General features: G+C 31.6%; 1 protein-coding gene across 1 annotated transcript; it reads left to right on the top strand.

The window, feature by feature from the left end:
* The first annotated feature begins 348 nt into the window (after positions 1 to 348).
* Positions 349 to 19,212, top strand: LOC117320136 (dynein regulatory complex protein 11-like). The gene is made up of 6 exons (XM_033874803.1): positions 349 to 537; positions 10,416 to 10,615; positions 10,960 to 11,043; positions 16,919 to 17,096; positions 17,507 to 17,745; positions 18,553 to 19,212. The coding sequence occupies exons 1-6, from the start codon at positions 378 to 380 to the stop codon at positions 18,694 to 18,696; spliced, it is 1,005 nt and encodes a 334-aa protein (XP_033730694.1). The 5' UTR covers positions 349 to 377; the 3' UTR covers positions 18,697 to 19,212.
* The last annotated feature ends 975 nt before the right edge of the window (positions 19,213 to 20,187 follow it).

The raw sequence follows: 20,187 nt of genomic DNA, 5'->3' as shown, positions 1-20,187 counted from the left end.
TAAAACTTTTTTTCTCGAAAAAAGCAATTTTTCCCTAAAAAGACACTTTCCAACAAAGACATCTCCGACAAAAACATTTCCGACAAAGACCTTTCCGACAAAGATATCTCCTACAAAAACATTTCCGACAAAGACCTTTCCGACAAAGACCTTTCCGACAAAGACATCTCTGACAAATAATAATTATTTTGATCCATTTGAAAAGAAGAATAGTCTATTGTGTATTTATACAATATAAAAAGTTTCATTGTTTGTATTACCGGGTATATAGAGAAACATGTATGCATCTTTCATATAAATAAAAGAAACCAAAAATATTGAGGTACTACTCTTTTTTGTGCAACAGAACCATCGAATCACTTTACGAGGAACTGATAATGAATGGTATTATCGTGAGGACCCCCAACATCAAGCTGATGGACTACGAGGGAGAGTACAGTTACCTAGGAACCACACTCCGACAGGCTAACATAGAGCCTATGCCCTCTCTCAGTGATGTCAGGAGGCTTGTCACAGAGTTCGGCATTCTTCCTCTCGGTAAATATTGTAACATATTTATCTAAAATTAACCCCTGCCCATGTACAAATAAGCTACCTTCATCATTTTTGCAAAATTACCAATTTTGAAATAGTAAGTTAAAAATGGTAACACATTATAAAAGCCTTCCCCAAACTTTAATACTAACTTTGACACTAGGGGAGGGGGATTTATTTGAGGAAATATATACGGTACAAAACTTTGACACTAGGGGAATTCGAAGGGGCTTATTTGAGGATAAATACGGCACAGTATTAAACTCTGCCTCTAGTGGAGGGGAATTTTAATTTGTTTGAGGAAAAATAAGGAAACTTTTTTATGCAGACAAACTAATGGGTCATCTTTATTTAAATGTTAAAACAGGCCTTGAAATTCTTTGTCAATTAAGGCATTAGTCTTAAGAAAAATAACAGATTTTTAATTCACAACTTGTCCTCATTGTGAGCTACCATGTGTTGACATTGCATTACAAATAATTTGCTTGATTGTGTTTTGGTGAAGAGGAACATCCTTATTGAAAAGTGTGGATTAAATAAATGGAATGATTTTACACAATGTTACTTTTTTTTTTACTTATTTGATAAACTTAATATATGAAAATCTACTAGTTATTTCCCTTTATATAAAATCTCTATTAAAAAAGACATTTTTAAAATGAAGATGTTCCTTTTTGTTTAAATTCTAATATTGCAGTTTCAGTGTTAATTCAACAAACAAACTTAAAGTAAATTGTTGTATAATGGAATGGTCAATGTGGTTTCTAGATAAGTCAAAACGCAACATTAATTAAGAAATAACATATAAAAAAGAATGCCTGGCATTCACTGCATGAATAATTGAATTTTGTTTTGTTCGTTGTTTCAGGTTCGCCAGCTGTTCACGAAAAAGCTCCGCTCACAAAAATCCATACTTTTAGCAGGTCCCAGAGGGACTGGCAAAAAAAATGTTGGTTCAAAGCCGTTTGCAACGAGACTGGGGCCAACATGTTCGACCTGTCTCCTGCTAATATAGTAGGAAAATACCCTGGCAAGGATGGACTTAAAATGTTGATGCATTTAGTATTTAAGGTATTTTTTTTTTTTAATTAAAGAGATTAATTCAGCATAATTTTATCAGGTGTTAATATTGTGTTGTTATAAAAAAAAAAAAAAAGCTTTTCTGTTGATGAAAGCTATGTCTGATTATAGCATAACATTCTCGACTTATATACTGCAAAAATCAAATCAGTGAAAAAGTTTGGTTTAAACAAAATAAGCCATTAAATTTTTTTTAAATGTAAAAAAAAAAAAAATCTCGCTTCTTAAGAAATCATACCAGCTTATATTTCTTTTAATATCAAAATTAGTTTTTGAAAAATTAATATTGTCATGAAAAATTGATTTAACATGTTTGTGTTGATTGTTTCTTTTTAGGTCGGGAGGGAACTTCAACCAAGTGTAATATATATTGGAGATTGTGAAAAGAATGTTTAAAAAGAAAGTGCCGAAGACAGATCCAGTAAGTAGAGATTTTTATTTCTTTAATGAATTTCCAAAATTATTATTTTCTGTGATTATAGGAATATCTAAGCTTGAGATCTTCATCTCTCAGGTATCCTCACCCTAATATGTGTACATGTGGTGAAAGTAGAGGAAATCGTCAAGAGGAAGTTGTCCTCTCATATTTGTGCATTGGCCATATACCGATATATCACAGTTGTATTTTACAAAATGACGATCCTCCCTTTTGTCATCTCTGTGATCAGCCTTTCACTGTCAAACATTTTATGATTGAATGCTCATACGTTACAGACTTGTGAACAGTTTTTTAATGTGTCCTCTGTGAATTGCTTATGAATACAATTTCTGCTGCACCTTACTAGTAATTAATGATTATTTACCTGAAAATAGCCACACACCGAAATAAAGTACAAAAAAAGTATGGGAAAAAAAGTACTAAAAAAGCATAGAAAAAGTATGCTTTTTTTTACTCAATTTGGAACCGATATTCCAAACACGGTTCCAAATTGAGTCAAAAAAAGTACTAAAGTACAAAAAAAGTCTAACAAAAGTATACCTTTAGTACATTTTATTGTTTTCATTAAGTACAGAAAAAGCACAAATATAGTACAGAAAAAAGTACATTAAAAGTACAATAATAGTATAAAGTGCACAGGGCCAAATTGATGGTGTACTTTTTTTGTGCTTTTATACTTTTTTAGTACTTTTACAGGTAAGTCCATAAAGTACAAAAAAAGTACAAAAGTACAAAAAAAGTATGAAATGGTACAGAAAAAGCAGGAAAATTAGCACTGAAAAAGTAGGAAAAAAGTACCAATAAGGTAGGAAATTTAGTACTGAAAAAGTAGTGGAAAAAGTAGGAAAAAAGTACTAGCAAAGTAGTAGAAATAGAACTAAAAAAGCATGTAAATTAGTACTGAAAAAGTAGGAAGAAAAAAGTACCAATAAGGTAAGAAATTAGTACTGAAAAAGTAGTGGAAAAGTAGGGAAAAAAGTACTAGAAAAGTAGGAAAAATAGTACTAAAAAAAGGTAAGGAAATTTGTACTGAAAAGAGTATAAAAAAAGTAGGAAAATGGTATTGTAAAAGAAGGTAAATTAGGACTGAAAAAGTAGGAAAAAAGTACCAATAAGGTAGGAAAATTAGTACTTGAAAAGTAGTGGAAAAGTAGGAAAAAAAGGTACTAGAAAAGTAGGAAAATAGTACTAAAAAAAGTAGGAAAATTTGTACTGAAAAAGAAAAGTACTCAAAAAAGTACTGAAAAAGTAGGAGAATTACCAAAAAAAGGGACTTAATTTAATGGTGTAAGGGAAAATTAGTTCTGAAAAATAGTAGGAGATAAGCTTAAATGAGAATACTGCATGCTTAAACAATACATACATCAGTCCCATTCCTAAGAGAAATGCACAATTGTATCAAGTGAAAACAAACATTGAAATAACAAGATTAGTTATCCAATCACAATTCCACTGAGTATAATTTCATGCCATAGCAAAGTCTTGATCTAATAAGCTCGAAATTTGTTTAAGGGTGAGGTTAAGGATTTACAGATGGACATCTATGTATAAGGGCAATAACTTTTGATAAAAAACACAATTTTATATCATGTGTATGTAGGAGATCCAGACAAAAAAAAATATACTATTCTAAATAAAAAAGGGCAATAACATTTGTAAAAAAATTGTCGAATCATAATTCCTCTTCAGGAAACACAACAAAAAAATGTAATAAAGAACGATGCATAAATTGCATACTGAAATACAATGAAGTATGGTATATGCATAATGTTGCTTGCTTAAAAACCTGGTCAAATTCCAGTAAGTGTGAATTCGAAAAATAAAATGTCTGATTTTCTTCATTCCTTTTTTGCTTTATGCGAATCATTGCCCTCAATTCGGACCACAATGCAATATCTTTAAGCTTCCCTCACTTCAGAATGTACTGCATAATCTGTTGGAAGAAAGAGAAAAATTTTAAAATATTTTTATATCAAAACTTAGAATAATTGTGAAGATTTGTTTAATATAAAAATGTAGATAATTTCCTTATATATGCACCTGATCACTTTACTGTCATTTATTACATGCATGTCTGCTTGGAAGTCTTTTATCAAGAAAAGCTAGCCACAGGTATACAAGTTTAAAGCTACAAACATAAAACTTTTAATTATAAGGATAAGTACTTTAATAAAAATCAAGCTACTCCAGAATTCTCTGACAGTTTGTTTCATCTTAAATTATGCAACTAACTATCAAAATACTCCAAAACACAGATTTTTTTATTCAATCATTTCTTGAGATCATTTTTTTGTGAATTGATCATGATCATGACATACAACAAATTTTCAATGGATTTTATTGACTTCGTTTTTGAATGTATTTTCTTCAAATTCCATATACTATAGTAGACAATTATTAGCTCATTTACCGATATTTTTACATATGTTCCCTAAAATAGATAGATATACACATGTTGCCCGAAATGTGACGTTACTTTCGTTCTTAAATGTGACGTTACTTTCGTTCTTATATTCTAACTTAAAAATGTCATTGCTATTTTTTTTTTAAATTTTATGCAATATCTCTTGAAATCAACTACAAAAAATTCTGTAAATATTATTAGATGAATAAGCAAATAATTCTTTACATGCAAGTGAAATTTCAATAAATTCCATTGAAAAACGAAGTCATAAAAATTAATTGGAAATTTGTCAAAATGCATGAAATATGTAGTAAAGATATTACGAATTTACCGTTACGTGACAGAAATAAAAATACAATATAACTACGTCGAAGTTCGTCAATAAAGAAATAAAATTCTTCTTGTTCTCAATATTTGGGTGCTATCAATCAGGATGCTTATAAAATCCCAGGCGTATGGTAGCATAAATCTGTAAATTGAATACTTACGATTGAAACACACGTGGATCTAGCAGTTCTTTGTTAATTAAACTCGGGCCGTGTAAACTGTAATCGGTGATGAATTCATTATGTAAAACCCTGAAACACGAAGTAATCAAGTATTAATATTAACATGTGTAGGCCCCTATTCACCTATATAATGTGAAACGATGTAGGAACGTGCAGAAGACGAAATAGATTTAAATAATAAAATTGTAAACTTACCTGGTCGCGATATCTGTGATATTTTCGGGTGAAAATGAGCATTTGTCGCCAAAAACAACAAGAAAGCTGATATTCTTTGGCCACTTACAGACAGGTAGTCGATCTTCTCCAGTTAGGCAAGAAAATGAATTTCGTTTTTAGGCTATTCTATATCAAAATCGTGTTTGTTTACGTTTCTTCCGTAGATTCTTCCGGTGAAATTCAAACATGGCTATCAGACTTCCCGCTAAAATCTCGCTGTTTGTTGCATCATGGGATAAAAAAAAAAGTTTTGTCGGAGATCTACTGTATCGATTTCATTCTTTTATTACTTGTTTTTTATATTCTACTTCCTTAACCTCTATTGTTCCATACTTTTGGTATTACTACTTCAGCATTTAAAGCTTGCACATTGCACAAAATGATCGCACGAAGCGAACTCGTCAAATCTCGGTAGATTCCGTAAACCGAAGTAAACAAACGAGATCACGGCCCCGAGGTCATAGGTGAACCGACCGATGGTAATCCTGACACAGGTATAAGCCTCGTCAGTACCTGTTATGTAATCCGGATGTTTTGTTTAAATGAGGGTAGGCACCTGTGATCTGATCGTAGTGAAAGGCAGTCAAGCTTGACAATATAAATTGTTATAATTAACGCCGCGGGCATAAGACTTAGTCTAAGAGGGGCAATATGTGTACAGGTGAGAAGGGAGGTACACAGGTAACTCCAATAAACAATAAAGCTAGGTATGATTTGCCATTACAGTCGACTGTCGCTTATATTAATTAACACCACGGGTGAAATTAACTTTCGGTACGACGTTAAGCATATATCCTGATCGCTTTGTTAGCTTAACACACAGGTTTCAAGATTTAGTTTAAAAACAGTTGAAATATTTTTGATCGATCTTGGTGTTGCAGTTATTCAAGCCGTCTACTATATCAATTAAAATATTTATGATAGATCTTGGTATTGATCTTGATTTTTGTATACAATAGAGTATTTTATTTGTACACACAACACTCCTACGAGATCATTCTACAACAGATTAGAGTACAGCTACATTGTGTCGTTGTCCGAATTATCGTACGATCTTGCTAAATAAATATCAGACAAATTAAAGTTTTCTTTTTGTGTTCACTTTCACCATTTCAATGAATGCGATGTAATTCTGATTTAAATACCGGAATATTGTTCCTTGATCATGCCTGTTTGTTGTCAGTCAAGCCATATCGAGATCGAGATCATCACAGCGCTTGACTTCAATATACGTTTTACAAAGAAGCGTCCGAGTGACTATATCTGTATTACACATGTTTATATGAGTATATCGGTGAATATTTTGACAGAACACGACGTGATTTCGGGTGCAATTATCAGATGTAATCTTAAAACCACGTATATCCAGCAAGTATATGATATGCAGACAAAGAGCAGGTGATTTTAATTTCATTTGAATGAATTAAAAGCGTATTACAGGCACGGGCACATGTGTAGAGTGATCCCCGATCTGGTAGAGGTTAACGTTTGGATAAACGAAATGTTTTAAACTCCGTTAAAGAGTTTATAATTAAAGCTAAAATACTGTAACTTCAAAGAACGATCTTGAACAAAATTTTTATAGAGCTAAGTTTTGACGTTCGTCACATGAACGTATAGTAACATTCATCAATGTGAAGTTTATTACCTCTGAGATGCATATGGAAATACAAACGAAAAGTGACAAAGAAATCACCGTTAAAATGTGTGAACCTTACTAACAAAGTACATTGAAGTGAAATACTTATGATAATAATTGTTGAATTTTAATTATTTTTAGATAAATTTCTGTGGTACTGATCAAAGTATGAAAAGTATTTTTTTAGAACATAAAAAAGACAAAAAAAAAAAAAAAAAAAAACGAGATCAAAAACATTTGATATTACCAAATGATAATTTTCTCTATCTTATTTGATAGATATTTGTTGTGGTTAATCCTGGGTATTATTTTTTTAGTCTTAGATTTGTAGTCGACTGAAAAAGTCAGATTTAATTTTGAAAATATTAATATGCTATAACCCTCGCAATGTCTGAAAATATTCTAAGTCCATAATAAGTACAAAAAAAGCACAATGGCATTAGCTGAAAAATTCTAAGTCCCAAAAAAGTAGGAAAAAAAGTACATCCATATTTTCACAATCTTTCAAAAAAATTCTAAGTCAGATTTTAGCACAAAAAAAGTACTCTGAAAAAATTTCAGAGTCCAAATAAAGTACAGAAAAAGTACACTGAAAAATTTCTAAGTCCAGAATAAGTACAAAAAAAGTACTCTGAAAAATTTCAGAGTCCAAATAAAGTACAGAAAAAGTACCCTGAAAAGTTTCTAAGTCCAGAAAAGTACAAAAAAAGTACTCTGAGAAATTTCAGAGTCCAAATTTAGTACAGAAAAAGTACTCTGAAAAATTTCTAAGTCCAGAAAAGTACAAAAAAAGTATACTTTTTTGGTACTTTTTCAAAAAAGTAGGAAAAAGTGTATACTTAAAGTAGCATAAAAGTATACTTTAGTGTGCTTTATTTCGGTATGGGAGACCTTAATCATAAGATTATACATGTAAAGAGTTTTGCAACCAGATGATTTAACAAAGTGATCATTAATAGAATTTTAGCCCTTTTAACGTCTTATTTTGAATTTGATAAGGGCTTCTTTCTGTGAAGTCCTATTCCAGAGCTTTTTTGGCCCTAAAATGACTCAAATTGTCAAAGGGCCGTAACACAATACAAAACAAACAAACAGTCATTAGACTATCTATGATTGTCTTTTTCCAGACAGACCCTAAAAGGTTAAAGAAGGAGCTTCCTAAAGCATTGAAAACAATAAAAAGTGATGACCGTCTGCTCCTAGTGGGGAACATCACGTTGTCCATTTGACGGAGAGATGAAACCGTTGACGAGCTGCTACCAGCGGATCATTCTCATTCCTCGTCCAGATTATGCCTCACGGCATTGTAAGTATATATATCTGTGTGTGGTGGCTGTGAAACTGTAATCATGGCGCTTTAAGTATGTCAAAAATCCATCCAAACAAAAAAACTGTATAGATCGAGTGATTGGCTTTATCTTGAAAATCAGCCAAAAAACTGTTTGTGCTTTTCATACAATGTATATAATTTTGACATAATGTTTGAAAGTAAAATACTTACCTTTTAAGACATTACATAATAAAATTAGACAAAACTTACAACAATGGCGCTTCCCTGGTGATAAGTATAAACATTATCCACTTGACAAAGAGAGCTGTGCTCTCGAAACATTATGGAATATTAGTAAGCTTTTTCTAAAACAAAATTTTATGATCTTTTTTCTTGCCTATTTTTTTTGTTGTATTTGTATATATCTATTTTTTATTTCCAGTGTTATGGCGACGGATCATTTTGAAAAACAATGGCGTGTTGACTGCACACCTTGACATCAGTTCCTTATCTAAGGTCACGGATGGCTACACTCCAGGTCACATGGCAACAGCGGTACAGCAAGTTCTCACGGAGAGGCGCATACAGACCCTATCTAAAAAGCCTCTCCAGGCGGTTGAGTTCATTGCTCCACTGGCTAGGATTGATCCAATTTATAAGGAAGAAGAGGAATCTTTTAAGGTAAAATTATTCATGCTCACTTCAGTATATCCTCAAACAGGAAGTAAGGTTCTGTCAAAAAAAATATAAACCCCATTCGACAAAGATTAAAAAAAAAAAAAATTTATCCCCGCTCAGAAAAAGTTGCCTGTAAAAATCTGTTCCGGAGCATATCCTCAAAACTGATATACCATCATTTCAGTTCATGAATTGTATGAGTTTTCAGTATAATATTTACATCATTTCAGTTCATGAACTGTATGACTTTTCAGTGCAAACTACCATCATTTCAGTTCATGAATAGTATGAATTTTCAGTATAATAATTAACGTCATTTCAGTTCATGAAATATTTGACTTTTCAGTACAACAAACGGAACCATAATTTTCTGCGTATTTTACACTCATAGGGATAACATGCTTTAAGCAAAATCTTGCTTTTTTTTAAGCATTTTGTGAAAAATAATTTGAGATAACCTCGACCAGCAGATTACCTGCAGGACATTATTGAATTACTTCCACAAATGTGACGATTGATAAATTTAGGATCGTTATTGGTTTTCAAAGTTACTTTCATTGATAAAAAGGGTAAAAAAAAAAGAAGAAAAAAAAAGAGATAATATATTTATATCCAACTAGCATCTGAGCATACACTTCGAATAAAAACGTTTAGTCTGCATATGCACGTCTCTGGGAAAAAATCCAGATAGCCCACTTCAACAGATTAATCCTAAAACGCATCTATACATGTATTTCACATTTTATACACGAGAAATTATGATGCTATTAAGGCCTTGATATTATATCAATATATTTTTTGTCTACAGTCATGGTATGCTAAGACACTCTTGGTAAAAAGCGGGCAAAGGCTGCTGCTGCTGATGACGATGATGGAGGTGGTGGCAAGGGAGGAAAGAAGGGTAAAAAAAGGAGGCAAAAAGAAGGGAGGAAGAGAAGAAGAAAAAGAAGTAGATGTGAATTGGAGGTCGTACTCCCATTTAAAAAAAAAAACCCCCCCCGGCCCAAAAGTTTTTTAAAAATTAAAAAATTTTTTTTTCTGCCTCTAAAATTGAAAAAGGGGAATTTAATTAAGTTTTTGTTTTTTAGGAAAACTACTGAACTTTTTTTTGAAAAAAATAAAAGTTGGTCTCTTAAAATTTAAACAGGCCTTGAAATTCTTTGTCAATTAAGGCATTAGTCTAAGAAAAATAACAGATTTTTAATTCACAACTTGTCCTCATTGTGAGCTACCATGTGTTGACATTGCATTACAAATAATTTGCTTGATTGTGTTTTGGTGAAGAGGAACATCCTTATTGAAAAGTGTGGATTAAATAAATGGAATGATTTTACACAATGTTACTTTTTTTTTTACTTATTTGATAAACTTAATATATGAAATCTACTAGTTATTTCCCTTTATAATAAAATCTCTATTAAAAAGACATTTTTAAAATGAAGATGTTCCTTTTTGTTTAAATTCTAATATTGCAGTTTCAGTGTTAATTCAACAAACAAACTTAAAGTAAATTGTTGTATAATGGAAATGGTCAATGTGGTTTCTAGATAAGTCAAAACGCAACATTAATTAAGAAATAACATATAAAAAAGAATGCCTGGCATTCACTGCATGAATAATGAATTTTGTTTTGTTCGTTGTTTCAGGTTCGCCAGCTGTTCACGAAAAAGCTCCGCTCACAAAATCCATACTTTTAGCAGGTCCCAGAGGGACTGGCAAAAAAATGTTGGTTCAAGCCGTTTGCAACGAGACTGGGGCCAACATGTTCGACCTGTCTCCTGCTAATATAGTAGGAAAATACCCTGGCAAGGATGGACTTAAAATGTTGATGCATTTAGTATTTAAGGTATTTTTTTTTTTAAATTAAAGAGATTAATTCAGCATAATTTTATCAGGTGTTAATATTGTGTTGTTATAAAAAAAAAAAAAGCTTTTCTGTTGATGAAAGCTATGTCTGATTATAGCATAACATTCTCGACTTATATACTGCAAAAATCAAATCAGTGAAAAAGTTTGTTTAAACAAAAATAAGCCATTAAATTTTTTTTTAAATGTAAAAAAAAAAAAATCTCGCTTCTTAAGAAATCATACCAGCTTATATTTCTTTTAATATCAAAATTAGTTTTTGAAAAATTAATATTGTCATGAAAAATTGATTTAACATGTTTGTGTTGATTGTTTCTTTTTAAGGTCGGGAGGGAACTTCAACCAAGTGTAATATATATTGGAGATTGTGAAAGAATGTTTAAAAAGAAAGTGCCGAAGACAGATCCAGTAAGTAGAGATTTTTATTTCTTTAATGAATTTCCAAAATTATTATTTTCTGTGATTATAGGAATATCTAAGCTTGAGATCTTCATCTCTCAGGTATCCTCACCCTAATATGTGTACATGTGGTGAAAGTAGAGGAAATCGTCAAGAGGAAGTTGTCCTCTCATATTTGTGCATTGGCCATATACCGATATATCACAGTTGTATTTTACAAAATGACGATCCTCCCTTTTGTCATCTCTGTGATCAGCCTTTCACTGTCAAACATTTTATGATTGAATGCTCATACGTTACAGACTTGTGAACAGTTTTTTAATGTGTCCTCTGTGAATTGCTTATGAATACAATTTCTGCTGCACCTTACTAGTAATTAATGATTATTTACCTGAAATAGCCCACACCGAAATAAAGTACAAAAAAAGTATGGGAAAAAAGTACTAAAAAAGCATAGAAAAAGTATGCTTTTTTTTACTCAATTTGGAACCGATATTCCAACACGGTTCCAAATTGAGTCAAAAAAAGTACTAAAGTACAAAAAAAGTCTAACAAAAGTATACCTTCAGTACATTTTATTGTTTTCATTAAGTACAGAAAAAGCACAAATATAGTACAGAAAAAGTACATTAAAAGTACAATAATAGTATAAAGTGCACAGGGCCAAATTGATGGTGTACTTTTTTTGTGCTTTTATACTTTTTTAGTACTTTTACAGGTAAGTCCATAAAGTACAAAAAAAGTACAAAAGTACAAAAAAAGTATGAAAATGGTACAGAAAAAGCAGGAAATTAGCACTGAAAAAGTAGGAAAAAAGTACCAATAAGGTAGGAAATTAGTACTGAAAAAGTAGTGGAAAAGTAGGAAAAAAGTACTAGAAAAGTAGGAAAATAGAACTAAAAAAGCAGGAAATTAGTACTGAAAAAGTAGGAAAAAAGTACCAATAAGGTAGGAAATTAGTACTGAAAAAGTAGTGGAAAAGTAGGAAAAAAGTACTAGAAAAGTAGGAAAATAGTACTAAAAAGGTAGGAAATTTGTACTGAAAAAGTATAAAAAAAGTAGGAAAATGGTATTGAAAAGAAGGAAATTAGGACTGAAAAAGTAGGAAAAAAGTACCAATAAGGTAGGAAATTAGTACTGAAAAAGTAGTGGAAAAGTAGGAAAAAAGTACTAGAAAAGTAGGAAAATAGTACTAAAAAAGTAGGAAATTTGTACTGAAAAAGAAAAGTACCAAAAAAGTACTGAAAAAGTAGGAAGAAATTACCAAAAAAAGGGACTTAATTTAATGGTGTAGGAAATTAGTTCTGAAAATATAGGAGATAAGCTTAAATGAGAATACTGCATGCTTAAACAATACATACATCAGTCCCATTCCTAAGAGAAATGCACAATTGTATCAAGTGAAAACAAACATTGAAATACAAGATTAGTTATCCAATCACAATTCCACTGAGTATAATTTCATGCCATAGCAAAGTCTTGATCTAATAAGCTCGAAATTTGTTTAAGGGTGAGGTTAAGGATTTACAGATGGACATCTATGTATAAGGGCAATAACTTTTGATAAAAACACAATTTTATATCATGTGTATGTAGGAGATCCAGACAAAAAAAATATACTATTCTAAATAAAAAGGGCAATAACATTTGTAAAAATTGTCGAATCATAATTCCTCTTCAGGAAACACAACAAAAAAATGTAAATAAAGAACGATGCATAAATGCATACTGAATACAATGAAGTATGGTATATGCATAATGTTGCTTGCTTAAACTGGTCAAATCCAAGTAAGTGTGAATTCGAAAAATAAAATGTCTGATTTTCTTCATTCCTTTTTTGCTTTATGCGAATCATTGCCCTCAATTCGGACCACAATGCAATATCTTTAAGCTTTCCCTCACTTCAGAATGTACTGCATAATCTGTTGGAAGAAAGAGAAAATTTTAAAATATTTTTTATATCAAAACTTAGAATAATTGTGAAGATTTGTTTAATATAAAAATGTAGATAATTTTCCTTATATATGCACCTGATCACTTTACTGTCATTTATTACATGCATGTCTGCTTGGAAGTCTTTTTATCAAGAAAAGCTAGCCACAGGTATACAAGTTTAAAGCTACAACATAAAACTTTTAATTATAAGGATAAGTACTTTAATAAAAATCAAGCTACTCCAGAATTCTCTGACAGTTTGTTTCATCTTAAATTATGCAACTAACTATCAAAATACTCCAAAACACAGATTTTTTTTATTCAATCATTTCTTGAGATCATTTTTTTGTGAATTGATCATGATCATGACATACAACAAATTTTCAATGGATTTTATTGACTTCGTTTTTGAATGTATTTTCTTCAAATTCCATATACTATAGTAGACAATTATTAGCTCATTTACCGATATTTTTACATATGTTCCCTAAAATAGATAGATATACACATGTTGCCCGAAATGTGACGTTACTTTCGTTCTTAAATGTGACGTTACTTTCGTTCTTATATTCTAACTTAAAAATGTCATTGCTATTTTTTTTTTAAATTTTATGCAATATCTCTTGAAATCAACTACAAAAAATTCTGTAAATATTATTAGATGAATAAGCAAATAATTCTTTACATGCAAGTGAAATTTCAATAAATTCCATTGAAAAACGAAGTCATAAAAATTAATTGGAAATTTGTCAAAATGCATGAAATATGTAGTAAAGATATTACGAATTTACCGTTACGTGACAGAAATAAAAATACAATATAACTACGTCGAAGTTCGTCAATAAAGAAATAAAATTCTTCTTGTTCTCAATATTTGGGTGCTATCAATCAGGATGCTTATAAAATCCCAGGCGTATGGTAGCATAAATCTGTAAATTGAATACTTACGATTGAAACACACGTGGATCTAGCAGTTCTTTGTTAATTAAACTCGGGCCGTGTAAACTGTAATCGGTGATGAATTCATTATGAAAACCCTGAAACACGAAGTAATCAAGTATTAATATTAACATGTGTAGGCCCCTATTCACCTATATAATGTGAAACGATGTAGGAACGTGCAGAAGACGAAATAGATTTAAATAATAAAATTGTAAACTTACCTGGTCGCGATATCTGTGATATTTTCGGGTGAAAATGAGCATTTGTCGCCAAAAACAACAAGAAAGCTGATATTCTTTGGCCACTTACAGACAGGTAGTCGATCTTCTCCAGTTAGGCAAGAAAATGAATTTCGTTTTTAGGCTATTCTATATCAAAATCGTGTTTGTTTATGTTTCTTCCGTAGATTAACATCCGGTGAAATTCAAACATGGCTATCAGACTTCCCGCTAAAATCTCGCTGTTTGTTGCATCATGGGATAAAAAAAAAGTTTTGTCGGAGATCTACTGTATCGATTTCATTCTTTTATTACTTGTTTTTTATATTCTACTTCCTTAACCTCTATTGTTCCATACTTTTGGTATTACTACTTCAGCATTTAAAGCTTGCACATTGCACAAAATGATCGCACGAAGCGAACTCGTCAAATCTCGGTAGATTCCGTAAACCGAAGTAAACAAACGAGATCACGGCCCCGAGGTCATAGGTGAACCGACCGATGGTAATCCTGACACAGGTATAAGCCTCGTCAGTACCTGTTATGTAATCCGGATGTTTTGTTTAAATGAGGGTAGGCACCTGTGATCTGATCGTAGTGAAAGGCAGTCAAGCTTGACAATATAAATTGTTATAATTAACGCCGCGGGCATAAGACTTAGTCTAAGAGGGGCAATATGTGTACAGGTGAGAAGGGAGGTACACAGGTAACTCCAATAAACAATAAAGCTAGGTATGATTTGCCATTACAGTCGACTGTCGCTTATATTAATTAACACCACGGGTGAAATTAACTTTCGGTACGACGTTAAGCATATATCCTGATCGCTTTGTTAGCTTAACACACAGGTTTCAAGATTTAGTTTAAAACAGTTGAAATATTTTTGATCGATCTTGGTGTTGCAGTTATTCAAGCCGTCTACTATATCAATTAAAATATTTATGATAGATCTTGGTATTGATCTTGATTTTTGTATACAATAGAGTATTTTATTTGTACACACAACACTCCTACGAGATCATTCTACAACAGATTAGAGTACAGCTACATTGTGTCGTTGTCCGAATTATCGTACGATCTTGCTAAATAAATATCAGACAAATTAAAGTTTTCTTTTTGTGTTCACTTTCACCATTTCAATGAATGCGATGTAATTCTGATTTAAATACCGGAATATTGTTCCTTGATCATGCCTGTTTGTTGTCAGTCAAGCCATATCGAGATCGAGATCATCACAGCGCTTGACTTCAATATACGTTTTACAAAGAAGCGTCCGAGTGACTATATCTGTATTACACATGTTTATATGAGTATATCGGTGAATATTTTGACAGAACACGACGTGATTTCGGGTGCAATTATCAGATGTAATCTTAAAACCACGTATATCCAGCAAGTATATGATATGCAGACAAAGAGCAGGTGATTTTAATTTCATTTGAATGAATTAAAAGCGTATTACAGGCACGGGCACATGTGTAGAGTGATCCCCGATCTGGTAGAGGTTAACGTTTGGATAAACGAAATGTTTTAAACTCCGTTAAAGAGTTTATAATTAAAGCTAAAATACTGTAACTTCAAAGAACGATCTTGAACAAAATTTTTATAGAGCTAAGTTTTTGACGTTCGTCACATGAACGTATAGTAACATTCATCAATGTGAAGTTTATTACCTCTGAGATGCATATGGAAATACAAACGAAAAGTGACAAAGAAATCACCGTTAAAATGTGTGAACCTTACTAACAAAGTACATTGAAGTGAAATACTTATGATAATAATTGTTGAATTTTAATTATTTTTAGATAAATTTCTGTGGTACTGATCAAAGTATGAAAAGTATTTTTTTAGAACATAAAAAAGACAAAAAAAAAAAAAAAAAAAACGAGATCAAAAACATTTGATATTACCAAATGATAATTTTCTCTATCTTATTTGATAGATATTTGTTGTGGTTAATCCTGGGTATTATTTTTTTAGTCTTAGATTTGTAGTCGACTGAAAAAGTCAGATTTAATTTTGAAAATATTAATATGCTATAACCCCTCGCAATGTCTGAAAATATTCTAAGTCCATAATAAGTACAAAAAAAGCACAATGGCATTAGCTGAAAAATTCTAAGTCCCAAAAAAGTAGGAAAAAAGTACATCCATATTTTCACAATCTTTCAAAAAAATTCTAAGTCAGATTTTAGCACAAAAAAAGTACTCTGAAAAATTTCAGAGTCCAAATAAAGTACAGAAAAAGTACACTGAAAAATTTCTAAGTCCAGAATAAGTACAAAAAAAGTACTCTGAAAAATTTCAGAGTCCAAATAAAGTACAGAAAAAGTACCCTGAAAAGTTTCTAAGTCCAGAAAAGTACAAAAAAAGTACTCTGAGAAATTTCAGAGTCCAAATTTAGTACAGAAAAAGTACTCTGAAAAATTTCTAAGTCCAGAAAAGTACAAAAAAAGTATACTTTTTTGGTACTTTTTCAAAAAAGTAGGAAAAAGTGTATACTTAAAGTAGCATAAAAGTATACTTTAGTGTGCTTTATTTCGGTATGGGAGACCTTAATCATAAGATTATACATGTAAAGAGTTTTGCAACCAGATGATTTAACAAAGTGATCATTAATAGAATTTTAGCCCTTTTAACGTCTTATTTTGAATTTGATAAGGGCTTCTTTCTGTGAAGTCCTATTCCAGAGCTTTTTTGGCCCTAAAATGACTCAAATTGTCAAAGGGCCGTAACACAATACAAAACAAACAAACAGTCATTAGACTATCTATGATTGTCTTTTTCCAGACAGACCCTAAAAGGTTAAAGAAGGAGCTTCCTAAAGCATTGAAAACAATAAAAAGTGATGACCGTCTGCTCCTAGTGGGAACATCACGTTGTCCATTTGACGGAGAGATGAAACCGTTGACGAGCTGCTACCAGCGGATCATTCTCATTCCTCGTCCAGATTATGCCTCACGGCATTGTAAGTATATATATCTGTGTGTGGTGGCTGTGAAACTGTAATCATGGCGCTTTAAGTATGTCAAAAATCCATCCAAACAAAAAAAAACTGTATAGATCGAGTGATTGGCTTTATCTTGAAAATCAGCCAAAAACTGTTTGTGCTTTTCATACAATGTATATAATTTTGAACATAATGTTTGAAAGTAAAATACTTACCTTTTAAGACATTACATAATAAAATTAGACAAAACTTACAACAATGGCGCTTCCCTGGTGATAAGTATAAACATTATCCACTTGACAAAGAGAGCTGTGCTCTCGAAACATTATGGAATATTTAGTAAGCTTTTTCTAAAACAAAATTTTATGATCTTTTTTCTTGCCTATTTTTTTTGTTGTATTTTGTATATATCTATTTTTTATTTCCAGTGTTATGGCGACGGATCATTTTGAAAAACAATGGCGTGTTGACTGCACACCTTGACATCAGTTCCTTATCTAAGGTCACGGATGGCTACACTCCAGGTCACATGGCAACAGCGGTACAGCAAGTTCTCACGGAGAGGCGCATACAGACCCTATCTAAAAAGCCTCTCCAGGCGGTTGAGTTCATTGCTCCACTGGCTAGGATTGATCCAATTTATAAGGAAGAAGAGGAATCTTTTAAGGTAAAATATATTCATGCTCACTTCAGTATATCCTCAAACAGGAAGTAAGGTTCTGTCAAAAAAAATATAAACCCATTCGACAAAGATTAAAAAAAAAAAAAATTTATCCCCCGCTCAGAAAAAGTTGCCTGTAAAAATCTGTTCCGGAGCATATCCTCAAAACTGATATACCATCATTTCAGTTCATGAATTGTATGAGTTTTCAGTATAATATTTACATCATTTCAGTTCATGAACTGTATGACTTTTCAGTGCAAACTACCATCATTTCAGTTCATGAATAGTATGAATTTTCAGTATAATATTAACGTCATTTCAGTTCATGAAATATTTGACTTTTCAGTACAACAAACGGAACCATAATTTTCTGCGTATTTTACACTCATAGGGATAACATGCTTTAAGCAAAATCTTGCTTTTTTTTAAGCATTTTGTGAAAAATAATTTGAGATAACCTCGACCAGCAGATTACCTGCAGGACATTATTGAATTACTTCCACAAATGTGACGATTGATAAATTTAGGATCGTTATTGGTTTTCAAAGTTACTTTCATTGATAAAAAGGGTAAAAAAAAAAGAAGAAAAAAAAAGAGATAATATATTTATATCCAACTAGCATCTGAGCATACACTTTCGAATAAAAACGTTTAGTCTGCATATGCACGTCTCTGGGAAAAAATCCAGATAGCCCACTTCAACAGATTAATCCTAAAACGCATCTATACATGTATTTCACATTTTATACACGAGAAATTATGATGCTATTAAGGCCTTGATATTATATCAATATATTTTTTTGTCTACAGTCATGGTATGCTAAGACACCTCTTGGTAAAAAGCGGGCAAAGGCTGCTGCTGCTGATGACGATGATGGAGGTGGTGGCAAGGGAGGAAAGAAGGGTAAAAAAGGAGGCAAAAAGAAGGGAGGAAAGAAGAAGAAAAAGAAGTAGATGTGAATTTGGAGGTCGTGACTCCATTTTTGAACTGTGATAACAAAACCTTATTGACTTTCATGTCAATATTTTTTTCTATAAACCACACATTGGAAAATATTTTTCAAAACATTATTAAAACCAGAAACTTTTCCTTATGGCAATCGAAAACAGTGATTTGTCAGGGGATGGATCAAAGTCAACATCTCCTTGACGATTTCAATACCAGTACCGTTATGACGACACTGTGATATTACTATCTTTACATATCCATGATTTATCAAATTATGACTTAAATTTCTTTTTTCAAAGAAAATCTTTACATTTGAGGATATTTACCAAACTCAAAAAATGTTTTGATATAATTTCTACAACACTACAGAAATTACGTATATAATCATGTCGGTTTTTACCAGGAAATATGATTATTGTACTTTGACCTTTTATAACTATATTTATGCATTGTTCTATATGATAAAGTCATAAATTACCAGAAACTTTCTGGTCATGTAATAAATGTGATTTGTGTAATGATGTACGTGTTTTTGTGGTCGATATGAATTACCTGGTTGTGAGTATTTCTGTGCGTGTTTAGTAAGATGCGACATTTCTGACAATAATTATGATGGACAGAAAACAGGAATATCGTAGGCTGTTGAACATTTTATATACTATGAGCTTTTATTATTCTCCAAAAGTTTGAGCTTCTATTTTTATCTTTTGAATTCAAAATGAAAAAAAAAAAAAATTTCATCCCGAAGGTATTCTATCATTCCCTGCCTAAATATTTTGTATGTAACGTACTTTCAGTCTCATAAACAATAATATTTAGGACACAATCTGATTAAAATACAGATCATCACTGTATTCATAATGTAGTGTATAATGATGATCTGTATTTTAATCAGAATGATTTAATTAGGACACTGTTACATGTATTAAGATTCTTGAAGATTTAATATGTTTGACCCCTGTGACCTTGGAAATAGTTCAAGGTCATTTATACAAGGAAACATTATAGAATCAAACCGTTTATCACTATATCATGTTGTTACCACAGTTGGTTGTCTCGGTATAATTTATTTCAAAATGACTTTTATCTAATAGAAACTAATGAAATATAACATGATCCAGATACCGTCTTTCCTAGGTACTTGGTGACAAAATATCAGGCCTTCGGGTCTTATGTAACTTGTTTTTAACCTATCTGACCCCTGTGACCTTGAAATAAGGTCAAGGTCAATTATACAATATATATATTTGACCCATGTGACTCATTAGATCTGACAAGGGCTGGTTTGGGGTTGTGTGTTCTGGTGACCTTGCATTCAACCAACTTCATAACATAGTGTATAATGATGATCTGTATTCTAATCAGATTGGTGATCTTGAAAATAGATCAAGGTTATTAGTGTGAGGAAATTTTATTGTACTCCACAGCAGGAATCTGCTAGCCAAAGATGAGTGCCAAGTGTTTTAGATCTTGAGAAGAATTTTCACAAATGGATT

The sequence above is a fragment of the Pecten maximus genome, unplaced genomic scaffold (genome assembly GCF_902652985.1).
Source record: "Pecten maximus unplaced genomic scaffold, xPecMax1.1, whole genome shotgun sequence".
Taxonomy (NCBI): domain Eukaryota; kingdom Metazoa; phylum Mollusca; class Bivalvia; order Pectinida; family Pectinidae; genus Pecten; species Pecten maximus.
This window is presented reverse-complemented; position numbering and strand designations above follow the sequence as displayed.